A 25712-nucleotide genomic window follows, 5' to 3' on the forward strand; every position below is an offset into this window, starting at 1 on the left:
CGTTGCATGTTTGGTATTTGCACCAGGCCTGAGTCACTCTGCAGAGTTCAGGCGTGGACAAATGTGCATCATCTCTGACTAAACCACCTGAAAGCAAGAAACTGAAATTTTTCAGCAGCTCAGTTGAGGGGGAAGCTGTGTGCGTGCCTTCCTTCTGTCCTGGCACACAGGCAACCTCCAAGCACGTCACTAGTAGTTTGCTTGCATGTGTATTCATAACTGATCTATTTCTTTGTCAGCAACAGCTTCATATGCAAGCTGAAGGAAGTAAGATTCCTAGTGACCTTTGGAACAGGTCCATGGTAAAGAGAAAATGTGTACGAATGCTACCTGTTTTAGGTGGTTGAAGATCGCTGCCCTGCTAAGCCACAACCACCTGTGCAGAGAAGGAGTTATAAAAAGTCCATGTGAAAACAATGTTTTAAGAACATTTGTAGGTAGCTTTAATGCAAACCACATGCTTTCCTCTGAGCAGTAAGAATGGTTAGATACTTGCAGTGCTTGAATCAAAATGTCACCCAGGGGATCCCTTTGAAGTTAGTTGGAACTGCTTTCACTAAGCATAGATGAGAAATTTAGCTTGTATGCAAAACCAAAAATATCTAGTCTCCACTTCAGGATTTTATCAGTTACTTTGGAGAGTTTCTGATGCTGAGACTGTTCTCCATCCCTTTCTTCAGTGAGGCAAGGACAGGGAAGAACGTTAAGTTAAGGTGACATCTCTTCAGAGCTGTCAGTCATTAACAGCCTTTTTCTTGTGTTTGGGCAGTAGCAGGTGCTTGCCTGTGATGGAGCCTGTTGTCCCTGCGTTGAGTAGATGGAGGCTGTTTGCCTTATGCTTCTAGGAGACAGAGAAACCAGGAATGGCTGCAGGTTCAGGAGGGGTCTTCTCCGAAGGCACATCCTGTAGAGACCATGATGTGTGAAGGATGGGGCTCCTGGGACTGTGGCTCTGGGTCCCCTGTTCTGGGGGTGGTTCTGCAGCCAATCATGCAGCATGCAGAGATGTCAGCACACCTGGGCTGGGTTTGCCTCACAGGTCTTGCATGGTGCCAATGTTGAATGTGCCCAGCTGCAGGGGATGAAGGGTCTTGTGTGTGATGTGTATCTATCTCCAAGCCCTTCATGGCCCCTACAGTAAACCTCTGCTGGTGTTGTGTGGGTTCTGTGGTGTTTGACACATAACTGAAAATAATCTTCTTAAACTTCTTCTATCTTCTAGCCATTTTGGCTAAGAAACTATTTTGTGGTCCAGCATGTATACTCTCATATGCAGTCACATCTATTTGCATTTTTGGTTTGATTAATTCTTTTGCTTCTTAAGGCTTTTCCTGGATACAAGCAGCCCAGTTGGTCTTTATTTGCCTCTGAGTCCTGCACTGACCATCCCTGTTCTGGCAAGCAGTGAGATTACAACAACTTGACACAGCTGGCTTGTGGCTACTCAGAGGTGCATCAGAGCAATCAACCCAGTTTGACTGTTTGTCACTCAAGCAATGACATGGCAAGAACTCTCCAGTGTAATAGAGTTACGTTTGTTTTTCTTCATCTCTAAGCGGGTTGAATTGTCTTTCTATTTGACAGCAAATTTCATGTTTCATTTGTTATAAACTCTTCCATTCCCAGATGAAATCCAGGCTTCAGCATACAACTGATTTTCCTCCTTATTATTTCAAAATAAGTATTATCAATATAAAGGCAATTAAAATGTGTCATGATGATTTGGAGAGAAAATACATACACTGAGGCTAAACTTTCATCCCAATTAGAGCTTGACAGTAGAAAAGATTAGGGGGGCAAAAAATCACAATTTCAGAGAAGGTCAAATAATGGTTTTGTTTGATTTGGGAGTTTGGGTGCGGGGTTTTTTTTAATAATAATTTTCCTTTAGCAAGTTGTTCTTTTCAGGAATATAGTGGAATTTCTTGTGTGAAATTTCTCATAATGCTTTTGTGTTCTCCTACTTCTTGGTTACATCTCATGCAATGACAGTCAGACTGAATTTGTGAGTCCTGTGCCCCCCTGCATTTTACCCCCCTGTATTTCACCTTCGCTGGCTTCTAATACAATACTTAGTGATTTCTGATTCCTAGAACTGCTTTTGCATAGATATTTTGAATGGCTTACTTCAATTTGCTGTCTGTTACTCTTGAGGGGAAAAACACGATACTTTCCTAGTTGCTGCCCTCCATCAAGTGTGAGATTCTTGACATTGTCACAACGTTCTGACCGATGTGGTTGGCACTGGTGGTAGATGAGAGCATGTGACAAAATGTTCATAGTGGTTAATTGATGTGAATGTATATGTTGCATATGCTGACATAATCTCTCCTTCTGTTTTTGTGTAAACATGCAAACGGATATCCTTAATAGTGAGGCAAAATCCTCCACCCGACATAACTTAATTTTCATATCATCTTTATATTGTCTCTTACTGGTATATTCAGTACCCCAATTACAAAAGCAAATAGACTATGCCTACTAAAATAATTATCAGTTAGCATTTACAATACTCATTAGAAATGGCTTATTAGAATATGAATGGCTGTATTATTTTTTTTTGAACATCATTCTTCACTTAGAGTATCTACTATTAGTTTAGTGTTGACAATTATCAAACAAATTACCAGTTTTCAACTAATATGCAAGTACTCTACTGGGCAGTTATAATTTCAGGTAGGTTATAATATTTCCCCATTGAACATAAATGCCAAGTTCTAACGAGTTCTAGTTTGCAGTAATGAGAGCGGGTCACAACAGGATGAGGTTGCAACAAGAAAGGCTGTTTGAGCAAAAGCTGCAACTGAGAGGTATTTTGATACCTGTGTAGAACAGAATCCTCCTAACTCAGCTTCTCCTACCTCAAAATGTTCTAAGTTTCTATTTCCCAGCATTGCTGTAGTAGAGGCAAAACCTGGTTGAAGGATTAACCCAGCACTGCTTTTTGAGGGCCAGTTTTATAAGTTAGAATATGTCAGTTTACTGGATATCGATACTCTAGCTATGCCCCAATACGAAGAGCTGTAAGAGTTTTCAGACTTCTCCAGTTCTCCAGACACAGAAAGAGGGTTTCTTTTGGTACACTATAGTTGAGTGCTCATTCCCTCTCGTACTTTTATTTTGGTGCTTGAGTTTGATGAAATTTTATTATGAGCCATTTCATCGTACCTGCTTTTGCAAGATCAAGCTACTAACTGCTTTGAAAAGGCATTTATTGCTGGTTTTCTTATTCAAACATGTAGACAGAATGAATAAAAAGAGTACTTAGGTAGTTTGGGCAAAGATTTACAGCTTCATTTTGTAGCACAGATGTTTGTATAAGCATTTACATTTTCAGGAGCTTGTGTTAGCATACTTGTTTTGAGGTTTCACTGTTTCTTGGGCTGCATGGTCTCAGTCAACAAGAAGCCACATTTACTCTTAGTGCCCCTTCTTTTCTCTCTAAATTTTCTTGGTGAGATTTGATGTTTTAAAAATGTGTACATCTTTAAAATCGAGTATTTCAGTGAGCTGGAATTTATGCATGTTGTAAAATCCACACAAAGATGACAGCGACTATTTCAGATGGTTATCGTTGCTGTGCAGTTGTCCTGGAGGATGCTTCATCTGACTCCTTTGCAGCTGTGTCCTCCCAAGCTGCTCCCTGCCCCTGAGGACAAGCAGCAGCATCTGCTGCAGGCAGGAAGCAGGTGAAGCACTCCTCCAGAAACACTGCAGCTTCCCCTCCAGCCCTGGGAGCGACTGGAGAGGAAGAAAGGTTGCTCTGAGCCTCATACTGCTTGGCACACCTTGCCCCTCAAGGAGGCTTTTCCTCCTGCTAACCCCGTGGCTCGTTTTGCTTCTGGCAGTGCTGCATGGGCAGGTGTACCGATTTTGCACCCAAGAGGGTACGTGGCTGCTGAAGGAGAATTCAACCCTGCCCTGGAGGAACCTGTCTGAGTGTGAGGCCTCTGACCAGGTAAGAGTTTCCATCTCTTGCTGCTCTTGTTGCTTAGGACAAAACAGAAACAAGGAAGAATATTGTCATTTCTGCCCACACTTTTTTGTCTGGTCAGAGTAATCTTTACTGGCTCATCCTCGGTGTCTCACTTCTATGACCCTAATGGTAAGGCATGTCAAGCCTCTCCTTTTCAATGAACAAGATGTGGAGGGTAGGTGAGAGCAGGTTTAAATGTACGTGAGAGCGCCAAGAGAAGTGAACCAGGTAGTTCCACCTGTGGTGAGGTGCAGGGGGCTCAACCACAGCCCACCTGAAACGGAGGAGTGACCTAATGTTATTCCTTTGCCTTTTCTTCCATTGGCGCATTTTTGCAATAAAGTAACTGTTTGTTCTTTGTCTTGTTAGCAGCTATTAAGGTGATTAAGATGAACTGAACTGAAGGATATTTGGTTTTCACCTTTGGGCAGGGGGCAGTCCCTGCTTATTGTTTATCTGGGAGCTTTTTGTCTTTTTACCTTAATTTTCTGCAGGTGATGGAATTAGGCTTGTCAGTGTTATTTTCTTGCCCTAGTGCTTTATACTCTACAGGGAGCTGAGACACCTGGCACCAAATGAAGGCGAGCGTAGGGATTTCCAGGGGATTTTTGTCAGCCATTGGCGTCAGCTCATGCGCTGTATGTTTTCCCATGACACAGGATACCATTAATGCTGTGAGCCTCCAAGGGCAATGCTTTTCCTCATAAATTGAGCACGTTCTCTCTGTCCCTGTGTACTGGGGACTAGTACATACCTAGCCAAAACAGTCAAGTTTATAAAATTTGCAGGTGCCACAGGATGTGTTTCCTCTGGAGTTCCCATTGCTCAGTGCCTGTTTCTTTAGAAGGAATAAATGGCTGCTGACTAGAAGGAGATGGGAGAGAGATAGTTTCTTTAAATATGTTAAATTTAACTTTTTCCTTCAATTTGCAGCCTTATTCCTTGCAGCCTTCCATGTTCTGGGGATATCCCAGCAGAATGCTTTATCTTAACGCAAAGCATAAGCCTGATCATTTGACTGTTCCTTCTTTGCCATTATGGTTTCTTCCAGAGCTGTGTTGGGACGTGCCAAGGAGAGAGATACCTAGTGTTAATGCTTGGTCAGCTTCCAAGTTTCCTTGAGCTGATCTGGATTCTGAAACTCTATGTACATGGTGTCACTCCCTGAAATGTGAACAGCCCTGTTTGGTTTTCCAGCTAATGTATAAAGAGCCCCCTAATTACCTACTTTGTTTTATGCATCTGGTACACGAGAACAAGAGGTTGTTTTGATAAGTTTGTTGTGTGTTACGTTACTGCTGTTGCTAAAACAAAATCCAAAGTGTCTCTAAGTAATTCCTTATAAACACCGTTATTTACTTTAAGTGTACAATCTGCATTTTTATTTTCATAGATGTTTTAAATTGTCAGAACTCAATAGTTTACCTGAGCTCTGATACTGAAAAGATTTTTCTTTTCTCTTTGTAAAGCAGCGCTCATATTATTCCCTTTAGAATATCGACCTAGCAGATTCCTGAGGAACAATGTGAATATTCACCTTCAGTCCTTCTGGCTGTGCTGTACAGTGAATGGCTATACTTACTGCTGAAATACAGGGAATATATTCCTTGGTACAGCACAGGTCTCGGGAGTCAATTGTAGAATTAGCAACTTGAAGAAGGGAAGTAAAATGCCTGAATCTATTTAGACAAAGATACGTGCTTAGAAGTGAACCAGAATAAAGAACACGAATGTGGCTCAGAGGTTGAGCAATATAATTCAGACCTGCCAGTAAACCTTCTTTTCTTCTGCTTTGGCCCTCACTGAGTTGCTCCCTCCCAGGTGGTGCTGTAACACCTACGTCATGGGATAGTGTCAGACTGTGGTTTTTTACGAGGAGGTTGCATAGTTGAGGCAGAAGAGAGACTATTTGAATGCAGAAAAGAGTTTTGTTACATGAATATAAGGTTTCCTTTCCCTCAGAATCAATGAATAGGACCTTGCTAGTTTTATTTTTAAGTATAGATGTAGCCAAAGGACTCCTCCTCATTACACAGTAAGGAGACTTGCTTTAAGTGTTCAAGTCTGAAAATACCAGCTTTGCAGTTTTTACTGCAGGGTTGAGTTGTGTCTGTGCTTCCTGCCATCTGTTTAAGACTTCCTTGTGTGGTAATTAATGATTCTCCAACTGTATTATGAAATAATGTCACATTATCTGTTTTCTAGCCTGGCTGCAAAACCTAACTGTTTGACTGTTTGAGTGAACACCTGGCAGCAGCTGGGGAATTAAGATTACATTTTTATTTCTTTAGAGCAAACAGAAAGTGGAAGACTGATTTGATATGTGCATTTAAACTTGAAAGTAGAAGAATGACTTCTGGTTACCATTAAGAAAAGTTGAAAAGTTAGAAAGCAGCTGGGAGAAAAGAACTGAAGCCCATGAGCTCCGTCTTTTCCCCCTGCTCCTTTTTTTTTTTTTTCTTTTCTTTTCTCCTGTATGTGCTCTCAGGATGCACCAGAAGAACAGCTCCTGAATTTGTCCATCATATACACCATTGGATATGCTCTTTCCTTCTCTGCCCTTGTAATAGCAACTGCCATTCTTCTTGGATTCAGGTAACTGGCAAAGCTCTGAAGGGAGTGGAGAAAAGGTGTTATGTTTTTTGATACGATAGTATCAGACTTTGGTAGGAACATTTGATTATTTTTTTCCCTTCTTCCATCATCTCATTATTTCTCTATCTCATGTCACTTCTGTGTTCCTTCCTATAATTTCTTCTCAATATGCAAGAAAAATGTATAAATTTTTGCAGTGTTACCTCTGTGAATATGTGGAACAGATGCTTTTCATCAGTTGAACGATTTTGGTGTGATAATTTTTTATTTCAATGAAATTTCCACTGAAAGTAATGGAAAAAGAGAGAGATTTCAGCATTCCCTCATGGTGTCACCTTGCAGATGAGGCACTACTCTGGAGTGTGAGAGGACGTTTAGGACAGAAGTTTTCATCTTGCTTTGCTTGGCATTACACAGAGTATTAAGCTTAGCCTAGCCTATTTCCCAGCCTGCAAATACAGGGTGTATTTCAATGCAGAAATATATTATTGACACAGTTTGTCTTTTTGGACAACTTGCAGGAGTTCTTATTTCTTTTGCACTATGGAAGAGAACTTAATTTTGAAATTTGAAAAGTTTCTGTGAAATAAATTGCTGTCACCTGGTCAGACTGGCATATTGGCTTCATCCAGGTGTATGCACCAACCAATTAATTGCATGGAATGCATCAAAATTAAGAGACTATTAGTTGCATGTGCCAATGATAACCTGTGTAGATTTGGTTAAGAAAAAAGCGGGAGGAAAAATCAAACCAAACAGACTGAACAACTTTGGACTCTCTTTTTTTCCTTCCCTCTGTAAATTTAAGGGTTGTCTTGATTCCTGCCAGACCTCCTTGCAGTTTGGGTATGCCGAGCACAGGAGATACATCTTTGTGTTCTCTAAATATCTGATCCTGCTCTGTTGTGGGACGGAGGACTCTCTGCCATGAAGTCCTGCTCCTTGCTGCTGTATACAGCCAGGTCCCATCATCCCTCTCACATGCTGATGAGGCTGCCTCCTAAAGATGTGTAGTTTTCCATCTCCCAGTGCCCTTATTTGCAATCAGGTCAGGAACCTTCAGTGCTCTGATCCTTAAGAAACTATCTTCCCTGACTAAGAATTATCATTGCCAGTTAACGATCATTTCCTCTCATGCCAGCACTCTCTGTCAGCAAGGCAGGCCTGCTCCTTTCCTCCCTCCGAAGTATTTATACCTCTTACATATTTAAAAAGATCAGTCATACTTTTTAGCATCTAATTTGCAAAACTAAATTGATGCAAGCCTTCTAATATTGTACCACACCTTTCAACATTGTATTATCTCTCATCCTTCCAGTGCAGAAGCGTAGCCTAGCAATCACAAAGAAGATTTAAAATTACTCCAGAAATTCAGAGATATGCTCACCCTCTGTAATTGCCACGTGATAATTAGGATTTGTACGTGTTGTAGTTGTGCAACTTTGGGACTCATTTGACAAAACACCAGATGGTCTTGAAGTCTCCAAATGTCTCCCAGGATAAGTGCTTTCTCCTTGTTTCAGCCATCAATGACACTTTTTGAGTAATATTAGCAGCTCAAATGTAAAGGTCACGGAACGCAGCCATATACGTTTTGAAGGAAGAAAGGATATGCATGATTTTTGGCAGGGAAAAAAGAACAAGTTTGTGGCTGAGGACTGGTATAACAGAGGGAATTTTGATATCCTGACTTTTGTGGAGAGATCCTGTAGAGTTTTTAGCTTGACCTGTAAAGCAGGGGCTGGAGAGGTGTGCACGAGTGTGTGATTCTGATTTTGAAAATGAGGTTTCAGAGATGTTGAAGGGGCTGAGAACCTTCGTAAAACTGCTGTTTTGTGCTTTCTTGTCTAAATTGTCTATCTGAAAACAGCTGGGTTCTGGATCTCATTAAATACATTGAGACCTGCTCCTGCGTGGATTACTGTGCTGGATTCTGACTGAAACCTCTGCTTGTGGACTCTTTTCAGTAGCTTTGCAACCTCAACAAACAGGGATCAAAATCTAATTCAGTGGCACCAAAATGCTGATGTTCTCCACTTTTGTAATAGAAAGGCCTTTTTAAGTTCTTAGACAACAGAATACCCTTTATATTTGTTTTTCATAATGGGACAACAGAGGAAGCAATATATCTCTAGTGTCCAATTTTGCATCCTCTGAAAGAAATGGAAGAAAAGTCAGTAATTTCAGAGGAAACTGAATTAGACCCATAACTTCATGACTGAAACAATTTGAATAACTTGCATTGCCTGTAGCAGAAATAGTAACTACTTGCAAACTGTTTTCTTCAATTGGCTAATTTACATAATTTTTCCTGTCAGATTTAAATGTGTAGCAGTTCTGAAGGGTAGCAACAAATAAATTTTGAGTTAAAAAAATAAATATTAGTCATAGGTAACTTTTGAAATAAGCTGTGACTTAAGATATACCAAAAAAAAATCCTTCTTCACTGCAAAACTGTTAACTGCTAGACCAAATCTGGTTTAGCATCAAAAAAAAAATCATGCACAGCGTAACTTCTTTTAAAGCAAAGCGCATACCCCTGCAGCACTGGAGCAAAACTGTTTGTTGATAAGGCTGATAAAACATTGGCAGCACTCTGCAGTTGGATGCCATTTACGTGACTGCAGATTCCTTTGCTATCCCTTAACATGTTCTTTTTTGACAAGTAGCAATTTCGTTGTCTTTGCAGCTGGCTGCTGAAATTCAGGAGGACTTTTTTCTTTGGTTTTGGTGGTTTGTTGATTGCTTTGTTGTGTGGTTGGTTTTTTTTAATTCTGAATGCAGAGGTGACAATTCTGTTCCTTCTAGTTCTCTGGAAAGTATTTGCAATTCCCCCAGGAGGCAATCTGATTTGTCTCGTTGTCAAAGCAGCAATTTATAGGTAGATGTTTTTTCATTGTGGGTTTGAGCACAGCCAGAAGCTGTACTGCACAGCAGTTTCTGAGCTTTGCCAAAGTAAACCTGTGCAGTGACACTGAGGTCAGTTCAAAGAGATTAGATTCAGCATTATGTGAAACTTGACTTTTCCTTAGTATTTTCAGATATGTCGTCTGAAAATGACTTTACTTTTATACTTTTTAAACTTTTGAAATATTTATTTTCCGTACACATTGACTTTTTTCTCCCACCAAATATTTACACTTAGGGATGAAATGTTGGATGTCTTTTTCTTGATAATGATTTCTTCCCAAAGACCATTTGAAAGCCCTACAGCCATTCTCAAGTGGTGGGATTTCCTCTGGTACCTCCTGATTTCCAACAGGGCTCTCATTGTTGCCTCCCTCAGTCCGATGTGTGACATTGCAGTTTTCACATAGGTAGTGGATCATGACTGGTTCTTCCTTTTACAGACATCTTCATTGCACAAGGAATTATATTCACCTGAATCTCTTCACCTCTTTTATCCTTCGGGCCATATCTGTCTTCATTAAAGACTCGGTGGTGAAGTGGATGTACAGCACAGCCACACAAGAGCACCAGTGGGAAGGACTTATCTCCTTCCAGGTAGGGGCAGACACTGTGGTGTGTCCGCAGAAGGGCAGGTAATTTCATTTTGTGCAATGAAGGTTGTACAAAATGCTGGTCTTCAATCCACGGAGTTTCTTCGAAACTTGGAGCAAGGTGTATATGCTTGTGGTTGTGGCACTCTTGGCTTGTTACAGGCAAGTCATTGATGCCATAGCAAGTTTCTCTGTGAAAACTTTTCCTCTACTAGACAGAAGAAACATGAGTTGTATTTTTGACATATATACAAATATATTCCCATGCTGCAGGTTCATTTCTTCTAGTGGTGACAAGAGGGCACTCATTTCCCTAAGCCAGCACCTTTTGTGGTAGGACTGTCCATCTTGCATAATGACCAAATTAGTTGGTTGTTCTTGGAGATCTTTATAATCTGTTGATGACGGAAAAAAGGGGAGCATCTGATTAAAACAAATTTGAAAGCATTTAGAAAAGCTTTGGAGGAACAGGCTAATTAAATACTTCTAATAGAAGGGAGAGGATATACAGCTCTTCTGTGAATATGATGGAAGCACACCTTTTTCCCTTTCAAATTTGGAATACAAAATGTGCTTGAATCTTCAAAGAGAGGAATTTTTACTATTTGTATAGCTCTTGTGATTCTAGAACATGAGTACAGCATTCTCTATTGCAATAAAGGATTGGGGTCGTAAAGGGTATATGTTCTGATAAATACGTAATACCCATCCTTTTCAGACACTGCCTGAGGCTTAAGCACTAATACCACATAGTGAATCTCACGATGGTTGATTTCTTCTCATCTGCAGTGTATCAGCTGGAAGAAAATAATGTTGTAATACATACCTTAAATGGTTTGGAAATATTTGCATTGGATTGTCATTTATTTCCTCATCCCAAAGGCAAAAAAACCCCCCTAGGCTTTATGTTTTTACACATGGCTTATCCAGTAGTGGTTTCATCAAATGCTGGATATATTAGTTAGGTACTCAGGTTTCATAGTTAACCTAAGGCCCTGCTGACCACCTCTCTAATTTACCAACCAAGAGAGATTTTGCACTAAATGTGATGTGTTCAGCAATGTTCCTGTTCTATCAAAAAATCTTTTGTTGTGGAAAATAGTCAACATTATGGCATTCACTGTTTGCTCTTTAATTAAGAGAAGTTCTAAGCCACAGAACAGAATATCTGGGGAAGTGAAAAAATTCACTGACTGCAGTTGATATGGTACCTTTCATTTGCTCTTTTCATCTTCATGTTATGCTTTTCAAATTATAATCCATTGCTTATTGAGGGAAAATGCAGAACATGTAATTTGGAGGAATGTTGCTGAAAGCATCTGTTCTCTGTGTAGCACCTATTTTACTGGCTTTTGACCCTTCAGTATTCAAACATGATTAGTTTAGCAAGCATTGTTTTGAGGAGCAAGAGTAGGAGAAAGAAGCAGTCTTTTGGGTTAGTATCCTCTCATTCTCAACCCCTGATGCATTCACTTGGGCTGTACCTTCTTCTGCCACAGGAATCGCTCAGCTGCCGTTTGGTCTTTGTGATGATGCAGTATTGTGTGGCTGCAAACTACTACTGGTTGCTGGTGGAAGGCATGTACCTGTACACACTGCTGGTACTGTCAGTCTTTTCTGAGCAGAGGATTTTTCGGCTTTATCTCTGCATCGGCTGGGGTAAGTTGATCTTTCCATATGCCCACCTGTGATTCCATGCATGGGCAGATGATACAAAAGGGAAAAATAATGTGTGTCTGTTGTAGTGCTGCCTGGTTGAAGTCCCACACTCTCCAGTCCCTTTTTGCTGTTGCACTCTTACCTTGTTTGAACTGGAGGGTGCTGGGCTGGCACAGGTCCTGGATGCTTGCAGCATCATGCAGGCTGTGGGTTCATAATACAGAATCTGTGTGACACCACAGAAACTCCCCACAGCAGTGGCAGGGACATGGTCCTTTTCCTGCAAGACATTGTCCCAATATCATCCCAATACAAATTATATGTGGGTGATTCCAGGTGAGTGTGGTCTTTGCTGGACTGCCCTGCTTCATTTCCTGAAAGTTTCTTGTTGCATTCAGAGGTATCTTGACTTGTGGTGCACAATAGCAACGATAACTTGTATCTGGTCAAACAGAAGAGAAACTGTGGCAGCATGAGGTAGGAGGATGCAAAGGAGCTGATGAGCAAAGGGGTGCTAGCAGTGGTTATGTGGGCAGAGGAGGTCAAGGTAGTGATTGGTGGACAAAAGAGCGGTCAGGGTGCACGTGCCATGGGCACGTGTCTGCTTGAGATTAAGGACTTAATGCCATGAATGCTTTGATGTCTTGAAATCAGCTGGTTGAGCCAAAGTTACCTTCTTTAGAAATGCTAAAGCTTTGATTCTTTGACTGTCCAGTTAGCCTGAAAATAAATTACTGTTCAGGATTAATCCTATTTTTGGAATGATCTCTTGTGTGCTTTTATTGCATTCTCTCCCTTCCTCTCCTTCACAGCCTCTCCCCCCCTCACTTCCCTTTTTGGTGGAAATCAGGCAACTTTTGGAAAACTGAAAGTAAATCCAAATAAATACTGCAAGTACTTTCCCAGATACTCGTTTGAACATTAAATTGCTTTGCCTGTCCTTCTCTCTCTATGAATTTGGAAACTGTGAATGTTCTAGCAAATTATTCCACTGGTAAAATCCATATAAGTGGTGTACTGTGAATTACTCAATTCTACTGAACAGTGATATATGAGAAGCAAAGGCTTTCCAACACATTGATGGGAATAAATAAATGCAAGTAATAGCAGTTTTCTGCTGGAGAGTTTTACTTAAAAAGTTCTATATCTTTTTTTAGCGTTTTATATAGGACGTGCAGCAAAAGCAATAGCATCTTGTCTAACACTTGAACTGTGTATGTTTTAATCATGTTATGAATAGCCATAACCTCAATTGAAATAAAAAAAAAGATGGAGGATCTATCCTGAAGTATTAACTGAGGTCTTGACATAAAATGGAAACAAAATTAGAGTAGAATTACATCTAGCCAAATCCTGAGGGTGATATTGTGTTGTTTTGTAAGTATAGGTTAGGATAGCTTTGGTCCAGAGTCTGTCTCCTGCAAAACCAGAAGACACTCTTCTTTGTTCTTTCTTTACCGTTGAAGTTTTACTACTGTATGTTGAATTTCCAAATGAAATTCACATGTGGAATTGAGTGGCAATGCCAGAACTTGGCACTGGATATATGGGTTGGATTAGATGATCTCTAGAGGTCCCTTCCAACCCCTAACGTTCTATGATTCATCCGAGGTTCCTAGAAGAGCTCTGCCCGTGCCGTTCTTCCCTCGTCTGTACAATTTCTTGCTGTTCCAGCCACGGCTGCATGTGCAAACCTTGTGAGTGATTCCTCATCTTCAAATGCAGAAGCACCTGCTATTTCAGTGGTCCCAGATTAGTTATACCAGGTAACAGACTCACCACTAACAAGTGGAAAGATACAAAGATAATTTTGACTCTTTCTTGCTTCTTCACTGGTGATTCTGTTTTTTGGATGCTCAGGTCCCTCACAACGTGCCTTTCTGTTGTATGCAATGCTCGGAAGATTTAATTTTTTTTTGAACAGCATCAGAGCCTCAGCATAATGTGGAGGCTTCAGGGAGACAGTAGCTTCCTGCCTGAGCTGAGATTCCTGCTCTTTGAAATAATTTATCAACTGTAAAATTAAAACTGGATCAAAAAATAAATACATATTTAATTGTCAGAACTGATTTAATACCCTAACCCTTTGTTCAGTTAATTAATTATCCTCTTACAGGGTATTTATTTTACTTATGTCTTGATTAATATTTATGTTTAAAGAAATTTTTATGTTTTGTTTATAAACTTACTGGGTGTTAGTCATTTCATATTGCTGTTCCTTCTAATTATAACTGAGTTTTGCGATCACTCACCATACAAGATTGCTTTTGCTGTCTGAATAGCTTCTGCAATCTCCTATGTGATCACATGTTTGCAATTGTACTTCTTTCAAATGTACATGTGAATAAAGCTGTGCATTTTCCTCGAGGTGTTTGTTCACCTGAGTGTTTGCACATACTCATGTACCCTGTTGTACTTATTTCATGGAACAACAGGTCTCAGAACAAACAAGAAACTAGAGCAATTATTTCCTCAGGTAATCCCAAGCAGAACTGTAATGTAAGGGCCAGCTTTCAAATAGGTGTAGGTGTCCCAATCCCTATTTCTCTTCAATCTTTTAAACTGCTATATTAAATAGTACTGTGTTTTCATATAGCAAGGGGAAAAAAAAGTTCATGTAACTGTTTAAATAAAAAAGTACTTCCCCCATGTTACGTCTAACTTGATCATTTCATCTCAATTCAAAACATGTAAAGAGTAAACCTGCTTTTCAAGTATAAACATGTAAAAGATTCCATACTCGGCCTGTGTTTTCCTCAGAAAAGTTACCAGGCATTGAGGAGTGTAAAGAAAAAAATAATAAACGTTTCCTAAATACATTTTTGCTATATGATAGTTTCAGGTCAGTTCTTAGTGTCATTAGATGGTAGTCCATTTAGTGTCAGTTCAAACAAGTAAATATTCTTTGCTGATGTAGTGTTTTATAATGGGAAAAAGCTGTTTATCTCATGTTATTGTACTTTGCAAAAACTAGAAAAGTTATAAAATCTTTATAGACCTAAGGAAACTAATGTAGTTTTACAAATTGAGAGTCATCATAATGTGAATTTAAAGAATTCTATAAACCTTCCTGATTACCTGTGAGAAAACTGTATTCCTATAATGGCTACTCCTTGACAAGGTTTTGTGCCATACTGGGCTTTGAGATGGCAGTGTTATTTTTTTTCCTGCTTGATTTAAAGTGGAAAATGTCTGCCTTTTGTCTTTTTCTTTGTAAAAACAGACTTTCATACATTTGTGTCAACCCCAAGTTCCGCATATCTTGCTGCAAAAACAGTGGTTTATGCCATTTTCAAAGCCGGTGGGGAGCAGGGAAGCAGAAACACTAACAGCATCAACAAACAAAATTCTTAATAGGCTAATGACAGAGCAGGTAGATGAGTTGTTCCCTTCATTCTGGAGGTCAGCATGACAGCTGGTAAATGGCATGTTGATTCACATTGTCATTATCACTCAGAGAAAAAGAAAAAATCTGTTGCTATACATTGCTGGTACTAGATGGCATAAGAGAAATCCTTGACCATGGATCTCACCTTCTAGAGAGAGCAAAACATTTGCAGACGAAGGGGGAAGGAATACAGTGTAGCTATGGAGATCAAGGTGATTACTTTTATTGTTTTGTTTGTTTCTTGGGAAGTGCAGACTGCTCATAATCAGGATGTCTACTGAACTTGGTTTTCATCATGTCTGGGCCCAAGTGCTGAGTTGTTGAGCTTGACATTGACTTCAAGCAGCTGTGTCAGTGCTGTACAACGTAGTCTCCAGAGAAGAGCAGTTTATATGGTAATGCTGCTGTATGCATCTTTCAGTAACTTTTAGTGGAAAAAGAACCCCTTCACATTCAAAAGTGAGGAGGAGGAAGGAATGGGGAAACAACAACATTGCACAGTGACTGTATGTGACATTCAGGTGGGAAGAATGACAGGAGACACTTTTTTGCACTAAAGGCTAAACAGAAAAAATGTTAATAAAAAGCTGAATGTTCTCTGAGCTTCTATGGCAATTTTACACCCTGATGCACTTGCAGCAGGGAAACTGCCATAAAAGTAAATAATTCCCTTCCTTCCAAGCCTTGGCAATCCAAGCTTGCTCTAAGGAAGAGTACTTTGGAGGGATGAAGCTATTAAATGCAGGAAGCTTGGCCAGAGTGTCAAAATCTGCATTCTGATTGCAAGGAAGATCTGACTGGAACAGAGCCAGTAAGATACCTTCCTCCTGAAGCCCAGTAGGATCTCACTGTAGCAAAAGGATGCATTCATTACACTGACCACTTCCTATCTGTTTTCACATGCAAATAGGTTTTGTCTCCAGACTCATCTTGGTAGGAAATGCATCTGTCAGGAGTTTCTCTTAATTCTGGATTAGACTCCTTCATGCTTTTCCTTTCTTAGAAGGAAAAACCTCTCATTTTTCTTGTCACATTGTCAATGCTCTTACTCTTTCATTTATTTGTTTATCACTTCTTTCAGTTCCTCATCACATCCTTCCTGCTTTCATATGTCAAGCAGTTGATCAAGTGAGACCATCCTGAATGGTTTCTGAGAGAAAGAGGATTGGAGGTCTTCTGATGACAGCAGTAGTGATCTGGTTTGTGTGCCTGATTGTCTTTGAGGTTAAACTTTTCACCACGTGTTAACCAGTGATGTCAGATTACATCTGAAATAAGAGCTTAAACTCATCAGTCTTAAAATGCTGTATTCAGAATATGTCCTTATTTAAGAGTCTCAGCAGGATGGCAGTGTCCCCTGTCATCTGAAACTTAATAAAGTTAACTATTGGCATGCTTATTTCCTAGTACACTTGACAGATTTCATAATTACCATGTAGTGTGATTTTTTTTTTTTTTTGTCACTTATCACTCTACAAGAATTAATACAGCGGAAGGTGTTGTGAACAGGCTGTTGCAGTTACTGGCATCCTTGGCAGTGATGCAGTACAGACAAAAGGACACGTTACCATGCTCAGAGACCTTTATGTGTTTAGTTTATCTGGGAAAAGATCCATTTCAGAGCTTTCTGTGTGGTAAAAAGCAAAACCAGAAAAAGTTCAGCCTGTATCTTAAATAAGTGCATCCTATAAATGGGTGCAGTTTGTTCTCAGATATCTGATATTCTTTGAGTAGCAGCAGAAAGAGGTGTAGGACTGAAACTCAGAGGCTCTAGAGAAGCTGCATGTTGAGTGCCCAGAACTGGAGTACAATGCTGATACAGTAAATGAATGATAGTCTTAATTCTCAGCCAGGTCAAGAAAGGAATATTTGAAACTATGAATTTCTGTGAATCAAAGGCCCATCTGCGTTTGGAAGTGATTTGCATTGAGCCTGTTCTTAATCTCTTATGCCACTACCAAAGCAGTGTGGAGTGCTCAGTAACTTTCCTCCTAAAATACTGTGTAGTTTCAGTATCTGGTACACCTGTGGAATATGTTCAACTGCTTGCTCCAATAATCTCTACTCAATTCGTTATCTTTGCTGTTATTCTAATTATTGTGGTTTTTTTCTTGCTGCTCTTTACTCTTCTTTCTTTTCCTTTTGTTCAACTGATTAAAGAAAATAATTGGTCTTTCACACCTGTATTATTTAGCTGTCCTAATAATAGAGGAATAATACAGTACAACAAGAGGGAAGATTTCTACTAATAATACCCACTACAGATACTGCTTGTAGAGTTTCAGACTGTAAGAGATCACTGATTTTCCTGTGGCTTCTGCTGTCAGGAACACTGTGTATTTGCCCTGTGCAGTGCTTGCTGCTGCACACTGGTATTCTTATGGTCCATTACCATATTGGTTATTAAAAATGCAATAACAAACCACATTAGATGTTGCTCTGCCTGTACAATGTACATTCAGTATTGAACACTGTCCAAGGAGATACACAGAGGAATTAGACCATCTTGATCCATCCTTAGTCAGAAATTCCTCATCCTGCTCATTGAGTCTCAACCTGTTCTCCTCCCATGTGGGCTTTTTTGGCATACCCTGTACTGAATATTGGTCAATAGATGAACTTTAAATTTGTTTTTCAAGGCCTAGGCGTTTCATAAATGAAAGAAATTAATTTGAGAGCCTTTGATATTGTAAAACAAGCAATGACTGCCATCTTTTTTTACTTCTCTCTTCCTTTTACACTGCAGATAAACTGACCAACTGTAGCACATGCAGTCAGGTAAGGGTAGGACCCAGTCCCTTCTCAAGACCAGATGCTTTTGCTGTCTTTGCTGCAGCCACTCAAGTCTATGCCAGTACCACAGCCTGAAATTGGAACTTCTTGATGAGGGAGGCCCAAGCACACTCACTGCATGTCATGTGCCCATACTTCCCTTCACTGCCTAGGGTATGTGGGGCTGAGTGTGCTCTGGCCCTGATGCCTGAGCTTGGTGCTGTCTGAAGACATTGTAGCTGACCCACAGGCAGAAACGTGAATGCACAGGTTGGAGTCAGAGGGCATTGTGCTCCTCTCTAGCATGAGTATAGAGGCTAGCAGAGCTTCCAGAAACATCATTCCCTTAGCCTATCTGTGAAACAACAGAAAAGTTGGTATATGCTGAGCTTGGGGGTGAGTCTGCTGTTGTTTATTTTTCATACCTGTTAAGAGCTAGGTTGGGGTCCAGGCAGAAAAAGTCATGTGTATTCATTACTTACAGGTTAGATCCCTCCTCCCACTGTTGACAGCCATCTGCGCTGGGTAGAAGCTGCAACCTTGCCATCAGTTAATTATATTGCTCATCATTACGTGGGGGGTTTGTCCTTCTTTCTGCTTTTCCTTGTCTCTTAATGTCAGTGTCAACCTTGTCTCCTCTCTTCCCAGGTGTGCCAATGCTGTTTGTTATCCTCTGGGGAACTGTCAAGTACCTTTATGAAGATGAGGGGTTGGTTTAGTTCTGATTTTTCTAGCTATCTCATTTGTTCTGTATGTGTGCACCAGCAGGTCATTGTTTGCTTTCTGTTCAGTGTGATTTGCTTTAGCAATGTGCTGAAACCTCCTATAATTGCTTCTGTTTTGTCTGAAGGTCTTGCATAACATTTCGGAAAGGAGCATATATTTCTCTCTGATCAGAATTTTCTGCATGTCTGAATGAATCTATCCTTTTGCAGGTCAAGGAAAGGTATGTTTTGTTTTTCTGTAGTTAAAATATCAACAGCAGAAGTCATCATACCCAACCAAGACCACTCCTGATACTGTGCCTTTGACAGTAGCCTTTACAGTTATGCTTCAGAGGAAGGCAAAAACCTCCCACGGGATTCTGCCTGTGATTTGTAGATTATGCCTAGCAGCAGAGATGCAATTGCCCGTTCTTGTTTAAGCTTCTATTATTTAGATCTTCTTAAAATAAAGACACGTTCTCTGTCTGCTTACGTTAGTCTTACCGAAGTCAACTATACCACATACCAGATTGCTGCAAAACACAAAATACTCCTCATCCACTGTTACCACAGTGGCTGTCCTGAAAAATTGCCGTTATATATGCTTATCTAGCAAATTGCATTGTAGTTGTTTGTTGGGTTTTTTTAAAACAAAAGGGAGGAAAGTGGCTTCCTCCTCTTAGTGACAGTGCCTGCCTGGGAATATTTGGGTAGCTGCCTTTGTGTGAAATAAGTAACTTTATGCTATTTAATTTTTATTCTAAATATACTGTTTATTGGGTCTTTCTTTTACTTAGTCTCTAAACAACTCATCCGGCACTTTTGTAGAGGGGTTTTTTTACCCTCACTCCCCACACCCAACACAAATTCTTGCTGGAGAGATGCTGCAATGTTAAAATTCAGTGTAGTCAGAGCCACCTCCAGATTTTTTTTCTGGTATTTGTGAGTATTAAGAACTGGCGCTTTTTTAATGTCTTCCATGATACTGAACCAGTCCAATCAAAACTGCCTTTTCTGGCTTAAGCAATGCTAGGATTTTCTGAGTTTCTTTTTCAAGGCTGACTTGATAATATTCTGTAGCAAGATTGTGGCTGTACTGATGTATTGCAAGTCTCGTTAAAATTATCAGTATAGGTATAGAGAACATGTGGCCTCTGAACAGGCGCTGTTTCCTGGGTGTATCTTCCCATCGATGCAGAAAATGTATTCAAAGTGCTCATGCTGAGCCTCCTACATTATGCAGTGCTCAGAGCTGATTTATGTTTTCTATTAAGGAAAACTGTCACTCACTGCCTTTAGCAGACGTTAAAAGGGGCAATTTTGCACCTTATTGAATTTTCTAAATCTTGTATAAATATTTGTAAAATACAGCAATAAATAACCACGTGCAGCAGCTTCTCTGGAAGGCAAGATTTCTGTGCCTTGGGCGGGCGTTTGCTGGAGCAGCCGGGGATATCTTTCATGCTGTTTGCCATAGTGCTGTCACCATGGATGTGCCAGCAGGCTGTAAATTTCATTTTTGACTTAACTACTTCCCTGGCTATGAGGAACAACTGGAGGTAAATGTGGTCAGAGCTGGGAATTTGAGGCAGTCGTGTAAACGTAGCCATTTGAATGAAGGACTGAAACCTGCAGCGCTTACTTGCAGACTGGCTCCTTCTTTCCTTACATGTGGAAGTGTAAGCTCCTTTAGAAAGCAGTAACTGTTTTAGAAAGGAAGCTATTGAAAAAGATTTGGTCTAGATTAAACATAAAATTAAAGGAAAACCGTGCTTCTTAGTTATTACATTATGTCTAAAGAGCTGATACTTACACATCTTTGTTTCTGTCTCAAATTAATTATGAAAGAAAGTCAGCCAGCCTACAATCTTTGTTAAAAATGGAGCCATTCAGCTGTACCTCTTCAAGGTAAATATTCAGTGGTTTCATTTTTAGAAAAAGAATACCGGATTGATAAGCAAAGGCAGAAACTTCCCAGCAACATTTGTTTCCCTGGACCAATTCTCCATTCACGGCTCTGAGGCTATTAGTTGCCAAGCATCTTTTGAGTGGTGCTGTGCAAACTGCAGGGATAGATCCCAAACACAATAGGTGTTGGTATATTTATTAGTATGTCAATACCCAGAAAACACAAATGGACAAGAAATCATGTACATATCTATCAATTTTATTTTCTGGACGCTTTAATAGCCCTAACACTTTAATTGAGTTATAATGGTGTTTTTATTGCACATATTTGTATAAGTTTAAAAGTAGCTAAAACTGCTCTGTCCTACAGGAAGCAAATTAATACACACAGAAAAGTAGCAGAGCTAATGCGAAGTATCATTTCTTAATCTCCATCATTACTGGGAGATGTTAAAATTGTTTCTGCTTCCACTGAAGCTAGTCAGAAAGTTAGAACACCATTTCCAGCCATGCCTGTTATGCCACCAGTCCTGAGGGGTTAAAATAAAATTAATTTTAAAGGCTCCATGAAACTTGCTCTAGGTCACACGTACTACTTAGGAAGTTCCTCTGTTACTCAGATTACAGCTTAGATAAGATGGCTGCACACAACACGCACAGCTTTTTTCTCCAGCTAAAATACTGTGGAGCTGCTGGTTGTAATGCTATACTTGTTATATGCATTAAACTGAAATTGAAAGGAAAAATGAAATCTAGAGTCGTTCTTGGGCTTGCAGTACCTGCAAGGGAATATGGAATTGCCACAGCCAAGCTTCTTCAATTCCCTCTAGTGAGCACATGTAGGTGTGTTGTTGTAGCATGGATCCCTACCAAGTGCTGCACAGTTTGCTACTTTCTCTCAAGTAACTGTCCCATTACGAGGCTGAGAAGGGTTTACTCTCCACCAACATCTCCCATGCTGAAGTTTCATAGGCCAGCTGAGAAACCTTAAGGAAAATGGAGCTTATATGCATTTTGGTAGATGAGATTTAGAGATGAAGAGGAGCTTGATTTATGAAGGAACCTATGTTTCCTGTGGTGCTGTTTCATAGTTTATGTTTCGCAGCCTGCGTAGCTCAGAAACCTGCTGGCTTTACCAACTACTGTTGCTTTTAAGTAATGCTGAGCAATAAGGCAGGAGGCTGACCAAGTTATTTCATCAAAATACTAAGAATGCTATTGCTGCAGCAGAAGGTGAAGTGGCCTGTGAACACTGCCCCAACACCTGGGCCATTGTGCACACACATTTTGCATCATACCATCAGGGGTGGCTGGCTGTGGCCAGGGTGGGACCTAAAAGATGTACACACTCCACAGTGTAAAGTTCGCTTGGAACCAGTGATCCCAAACTGTGGCTTTCAGGCATAATTTTTTTTTCTGTTTGTTCTCCAATATTGCTTAAGAACACAAGAATTTAAAAAGCTAAAATGAGACTTACATGGAGAATGAAGTATTATATTGCCTGCAGCATGTTATTTACTTGTCAGAGGGCTCAGCTGGCCAAAAAAACTTGGGAACTATTGCTCCCATCTTTGATTATACTTGCTTATAACTTTTAAAACTCCCTTTGGGCCTGAAACCTGTACATAAACACTGAAGGAACTGGAGTTTGCTGCCTTAATTGCTTTCTCCTGCCTGAAACTAGAATTTCATTTTTGAAAATAAGGACAAATGAAATAGATGACTGATCTAAATTTTGATACAAGAAGAGTGATAGCAGGTAATGGGATAAAGAACTAACAAACACTTAAATAATAAGATGACCCGATATTGGAGACCGAAAAGTAATAAAAGGGTAGAAAGAGGAGGATAATACCAGACAGAAAAGGTCTGACTCAAACAGATTCCCCTCCTCCTCCTTTCAGCCACATGACAAATTTCACCTTGGTTTTAATGGAGTAAATCTTCACAATGAACTGATGATAATTCATAGAAAATTGTGGAGGAGAACTAGCCATTAGTGGGTAAGAAAGGCTGGCGAGTAGTATCCAGTTGGATTATCATAGCTGCATTAGTACAAAGCATTCAGTGTTTCTAAGAAGCAACTGCATCTGTTTCCATGTCAGCATGATGTGCTTTCCTGGTATCTAGTCCTTGATATTGTTTTCCATCTGCACTGCTGTGACAGAACGAAAAGCAGGAGATTTTTGTCATGTACTGAAACTTTTTCTTCTTGTCTCCTTCTTTTTGCCATCTTCCTAGGTGCTGGACCAGAAACTATAACATGAATTATTGGCTGATCATCAGACTGCCCATTCTCATTGCCATTGGGGTGAGTATGGGGCACATGCAGCAAGCTGGCAGGTTTCCATGAGAATGAAACATGATGTCGTACAAAGAGCAGATGTGCACGTGGCTGCTGAGCATGTCCCAGGACTAATGACCTTTGAGGGTACTGACATTTTCGTTCAGAAATGTGATTTTATGGAACCAAATTGTTTTCTGTCACTGGAATTCATGACTAGCATTTTGTTTAATTTGGCCACATGCTGTCATGTTGCAGTGGCAGCACATGATAAGAAAGCAGCAGGCCAACAGTTAACTCCAGTGTGAGCGGAAAGCTATGGCAGGTAGTACAGGGAAGAAGAAAATAATATTCTAGGTACAGGGTTACAGAAGAGCAGAAAATTGTATGACATTATGGAGAGATGCCACATTCTGCAGCCACGGTACAGCCTTCAAACTTCTGTGTGTGAAGTCTCAGACCTTCAAATAAGGGAAATGGGACAGCTTTCACCTTTACTGTGTCTCACTTCCCCACAGAGATGTAGGTAAGCTCCGCTGCTTGGTTTAGTGAACTGCCTGCGTTTTCAAAGGTGACTTGTGCATGCTCAGAAGATATATTTAGAGCACAATTCCTTAGCAAGGAGTTGAATTCCGTGGCAAATTCGGCAGCTGCAGAGTAACATGATACACAGGGACCTAGACATGCATACATGCTTTTTTGAACCCTTATGCACATGTGTTTCTTGATGGTGGTATAAAGCCTTCTTTCATTTCTCCAGGTAAATTTCCTGATCTTTGTCAGAGTTATATGTATCATCATCTCCAAGCTACGGGCTAATTTGATGTGCAAAACTGACATAAAATGCAGGTATGTCATATGGTGGTCTGACATTTTTTGTGCCCATCAGATTGGAAGCACACAGGCAGGTACAGAAAAGGAGGGAATTGTCAAGGGTGGTTAAAAGTGACAGGACTCGAGTAAAGCACAGATGTGGTGTTATACATTGGTATGACTGCTTGGACAGTCAGGCCTCAGAAAAGCTTCCTGGTGAAGCTAGGGCAGGTGTTACACCTGTGTTACAGATGGAGAGAAGGCTTGATCTCTGAGTTCATCACTTCACAATCTTTTGTAATACTTGATGAATATTAATTAAGCAGACGCTTTTTAAATACAACATATGCAAGTATTGGATGTTATGGTCCTTGAATGTGTCCAGAGGAGGACATCAAAGCTGGTGAAGAGACTGGAAGCAGTGTCCTATAAGGAGTAGCTGCAGACTTTGGGCTTATCTAGTTTGAAGAAAAGGAGGCTGAGGGACAACCTCATCACCTACTACATCTTCTGAGGAGGGGAAGGCACTAAGCTCTTCTCCCTGGTATCCAGTGATAGGACTCATAGGAATGGTTCAAAAGGGAGGTTTAGAATGGACATTAGGAAGCTTTTGTTTAGCAAGAGGGTCATCAAAAACTGGAACAGACTTCCTAGAAGGTGGCTGATGACCCAAGCCTGTCAGAGTTTGGACAATGCCCTTAAACAGACTTTAGCTTTGGTCAGCCCTGAAGTGGTCAGGCGGTTGGACTAGATGATTGTGAAGACTCAGGGATACTGGAGGACAAGAGGTTGAAGATAATTCAGCCGTGTGCCCTTGTGAGAGCATAGGCTGACTGCATATTGGGGCTGCACTTAGCAAAAGCATAGCCGGAAGGTCAAGGGAAGTGATGAATCCCCTCCATTCAGCGCTTGTGAGGCTGCTTCTGATGTGCAGATTGAGACTCCCCAGTACAAGAAAGACATTGTGTCCTGTACTTCCAACCCTTTGGGACTTGCTTTAGTTTTGCACCAAGCTAGTTCGGAGGCTGGACCAGGTGACATAGAAGGAGGTGCTGAAAACTGGATTTATTCAATCTGGTGACTAGAAGACTAGCAATTTAATTGCAGCCTACCTACTGGTGGATATACAGCAGAAGGAGCTGAAGTCTTTCCAGAGGTGCACAGTGAAAGGACAAGGGACACAGGGGTCACAAGCTTTTTAGCAAGAGAAATGCCAATTACATGTCAGAGATGAAAAAATATTCACAGTGAGAATGGTCTGACTCTGGAAGAGAGGCCTGGAGGGACTGTGGAAGACCTTAGAGATATTCAAAACATGGCTGGACACAGCCCTGAGTAACCTGCTGTGAACTGAATGGACCAGAGACTTCCAGAGGTCCCTTCCAACCTGAACAATTACGTGATTCAGGACAGCAGCCAGCAGCCCTAGGACACACAAGATCTACTAAATACTGATAGCCTTGCTAGATGAGTAATTTTGTGTCTACTGAATTGTCTTAAGGCAGCTTGTTATGAGACATTGATAGGTTCTGTGGCCCAGGATAGCCCTATAAACTCCCATGTGAGGCTCAGGCATCTTTCGTTATCCTCTTGGGTAGGTAGTATGGATGTCTATGAAAACAGAGTTAAGGAGCATTCTTGTCTATGTTTTCCTGTGGTTGTATCCCTGAGCATTGCACTCTCACAGGTGAAAAATGTTTTATTTCAAGTTAATTTGTCTTTTTTGTTTTGCTAGCTGTGTCTTTGAACTCGCTGTTTAAATCATGGAGTCATCACTCACTTTAAGACAGTTTAACTGCTTTTACAGAGTGTCTTGCAGTTATAGTTAGTTGCAAGCTTTTGAAGATTTAACACACCACAGAGATGGGAAACAATAGCAAGTACTTCTCCTTTTGCCAAGATAATTTTTAAAGAATTCCAATTATTGATAAATTATTTCTTTCACGCCATCAACAAGGTAGGTTTTGGTCATCTTTCTCACTTACAGATAGGGAAGAGGATACACAAGGAGACATCTCCAGTGCAAGAAAGCATGTGGCCTCCACCTGAGTTTGGAAGAAGATTTTCTAGGTGAAATACAGCCAGTAGCTGAATACAGAGCTTTGCTCTCAGC

The 25712-nt window shown here is 40.4% G+C and overlaps 1 protein-coding gene across 1 annotated transcript in view; it reads left to right on the forward strand.

The window, feature by feature from the left end:
* The first annotated feature begins 3851 nt into the window (after positions 1-3851).
* Positions 3852-25712, forward strand: part of GLP1R (glucagon-like peptide 1 receptor) — a 30319-nt gene continuing 8458 nt past the window's right edge. Inside the window, exons 1-7 of the mRNA XM_009868775.1 lie at positions 3852-3958; positions 6465-6571; positions 9922-10075; positions 11571-11730; positions 18539-18599; positions 22744-22813; positions 23547-23635. Of these exons, the coding sequence (XP_009867077.1) occupies positions 10022-10075; positions 11571-11730; positions 18539-18599; positions 22744-22813; positions 23547-23635 (434 nt within the window). The 5' untranslated portion in view covers positions 3852-3958; positions 6465-6571; positions 9922-10021. The remainder of the gene's footprint in view (positions 3959-6464; positions 6572-9921; positions 10076-11570; positions 11731-18538; positions 18600-22743; positions 22814-23546; positions 23636-25712) is intronic.

This window comes from Apaloderma vittatum, unplaced genomic scaffold, assembly GCF_000703405.1.
Source record: "Apaloderma vittatum isolate BGI_N311 unplaced genomic scaffold, ASM70340v1 scaffold11534, whole genome shotgun sequence".
Lineage (NCBI taxonomy): Eukaryota > Metazoa > Chordata > Aves > Trogoniformes > Trogonidae > Apaloderma > Apaloderma vittatum.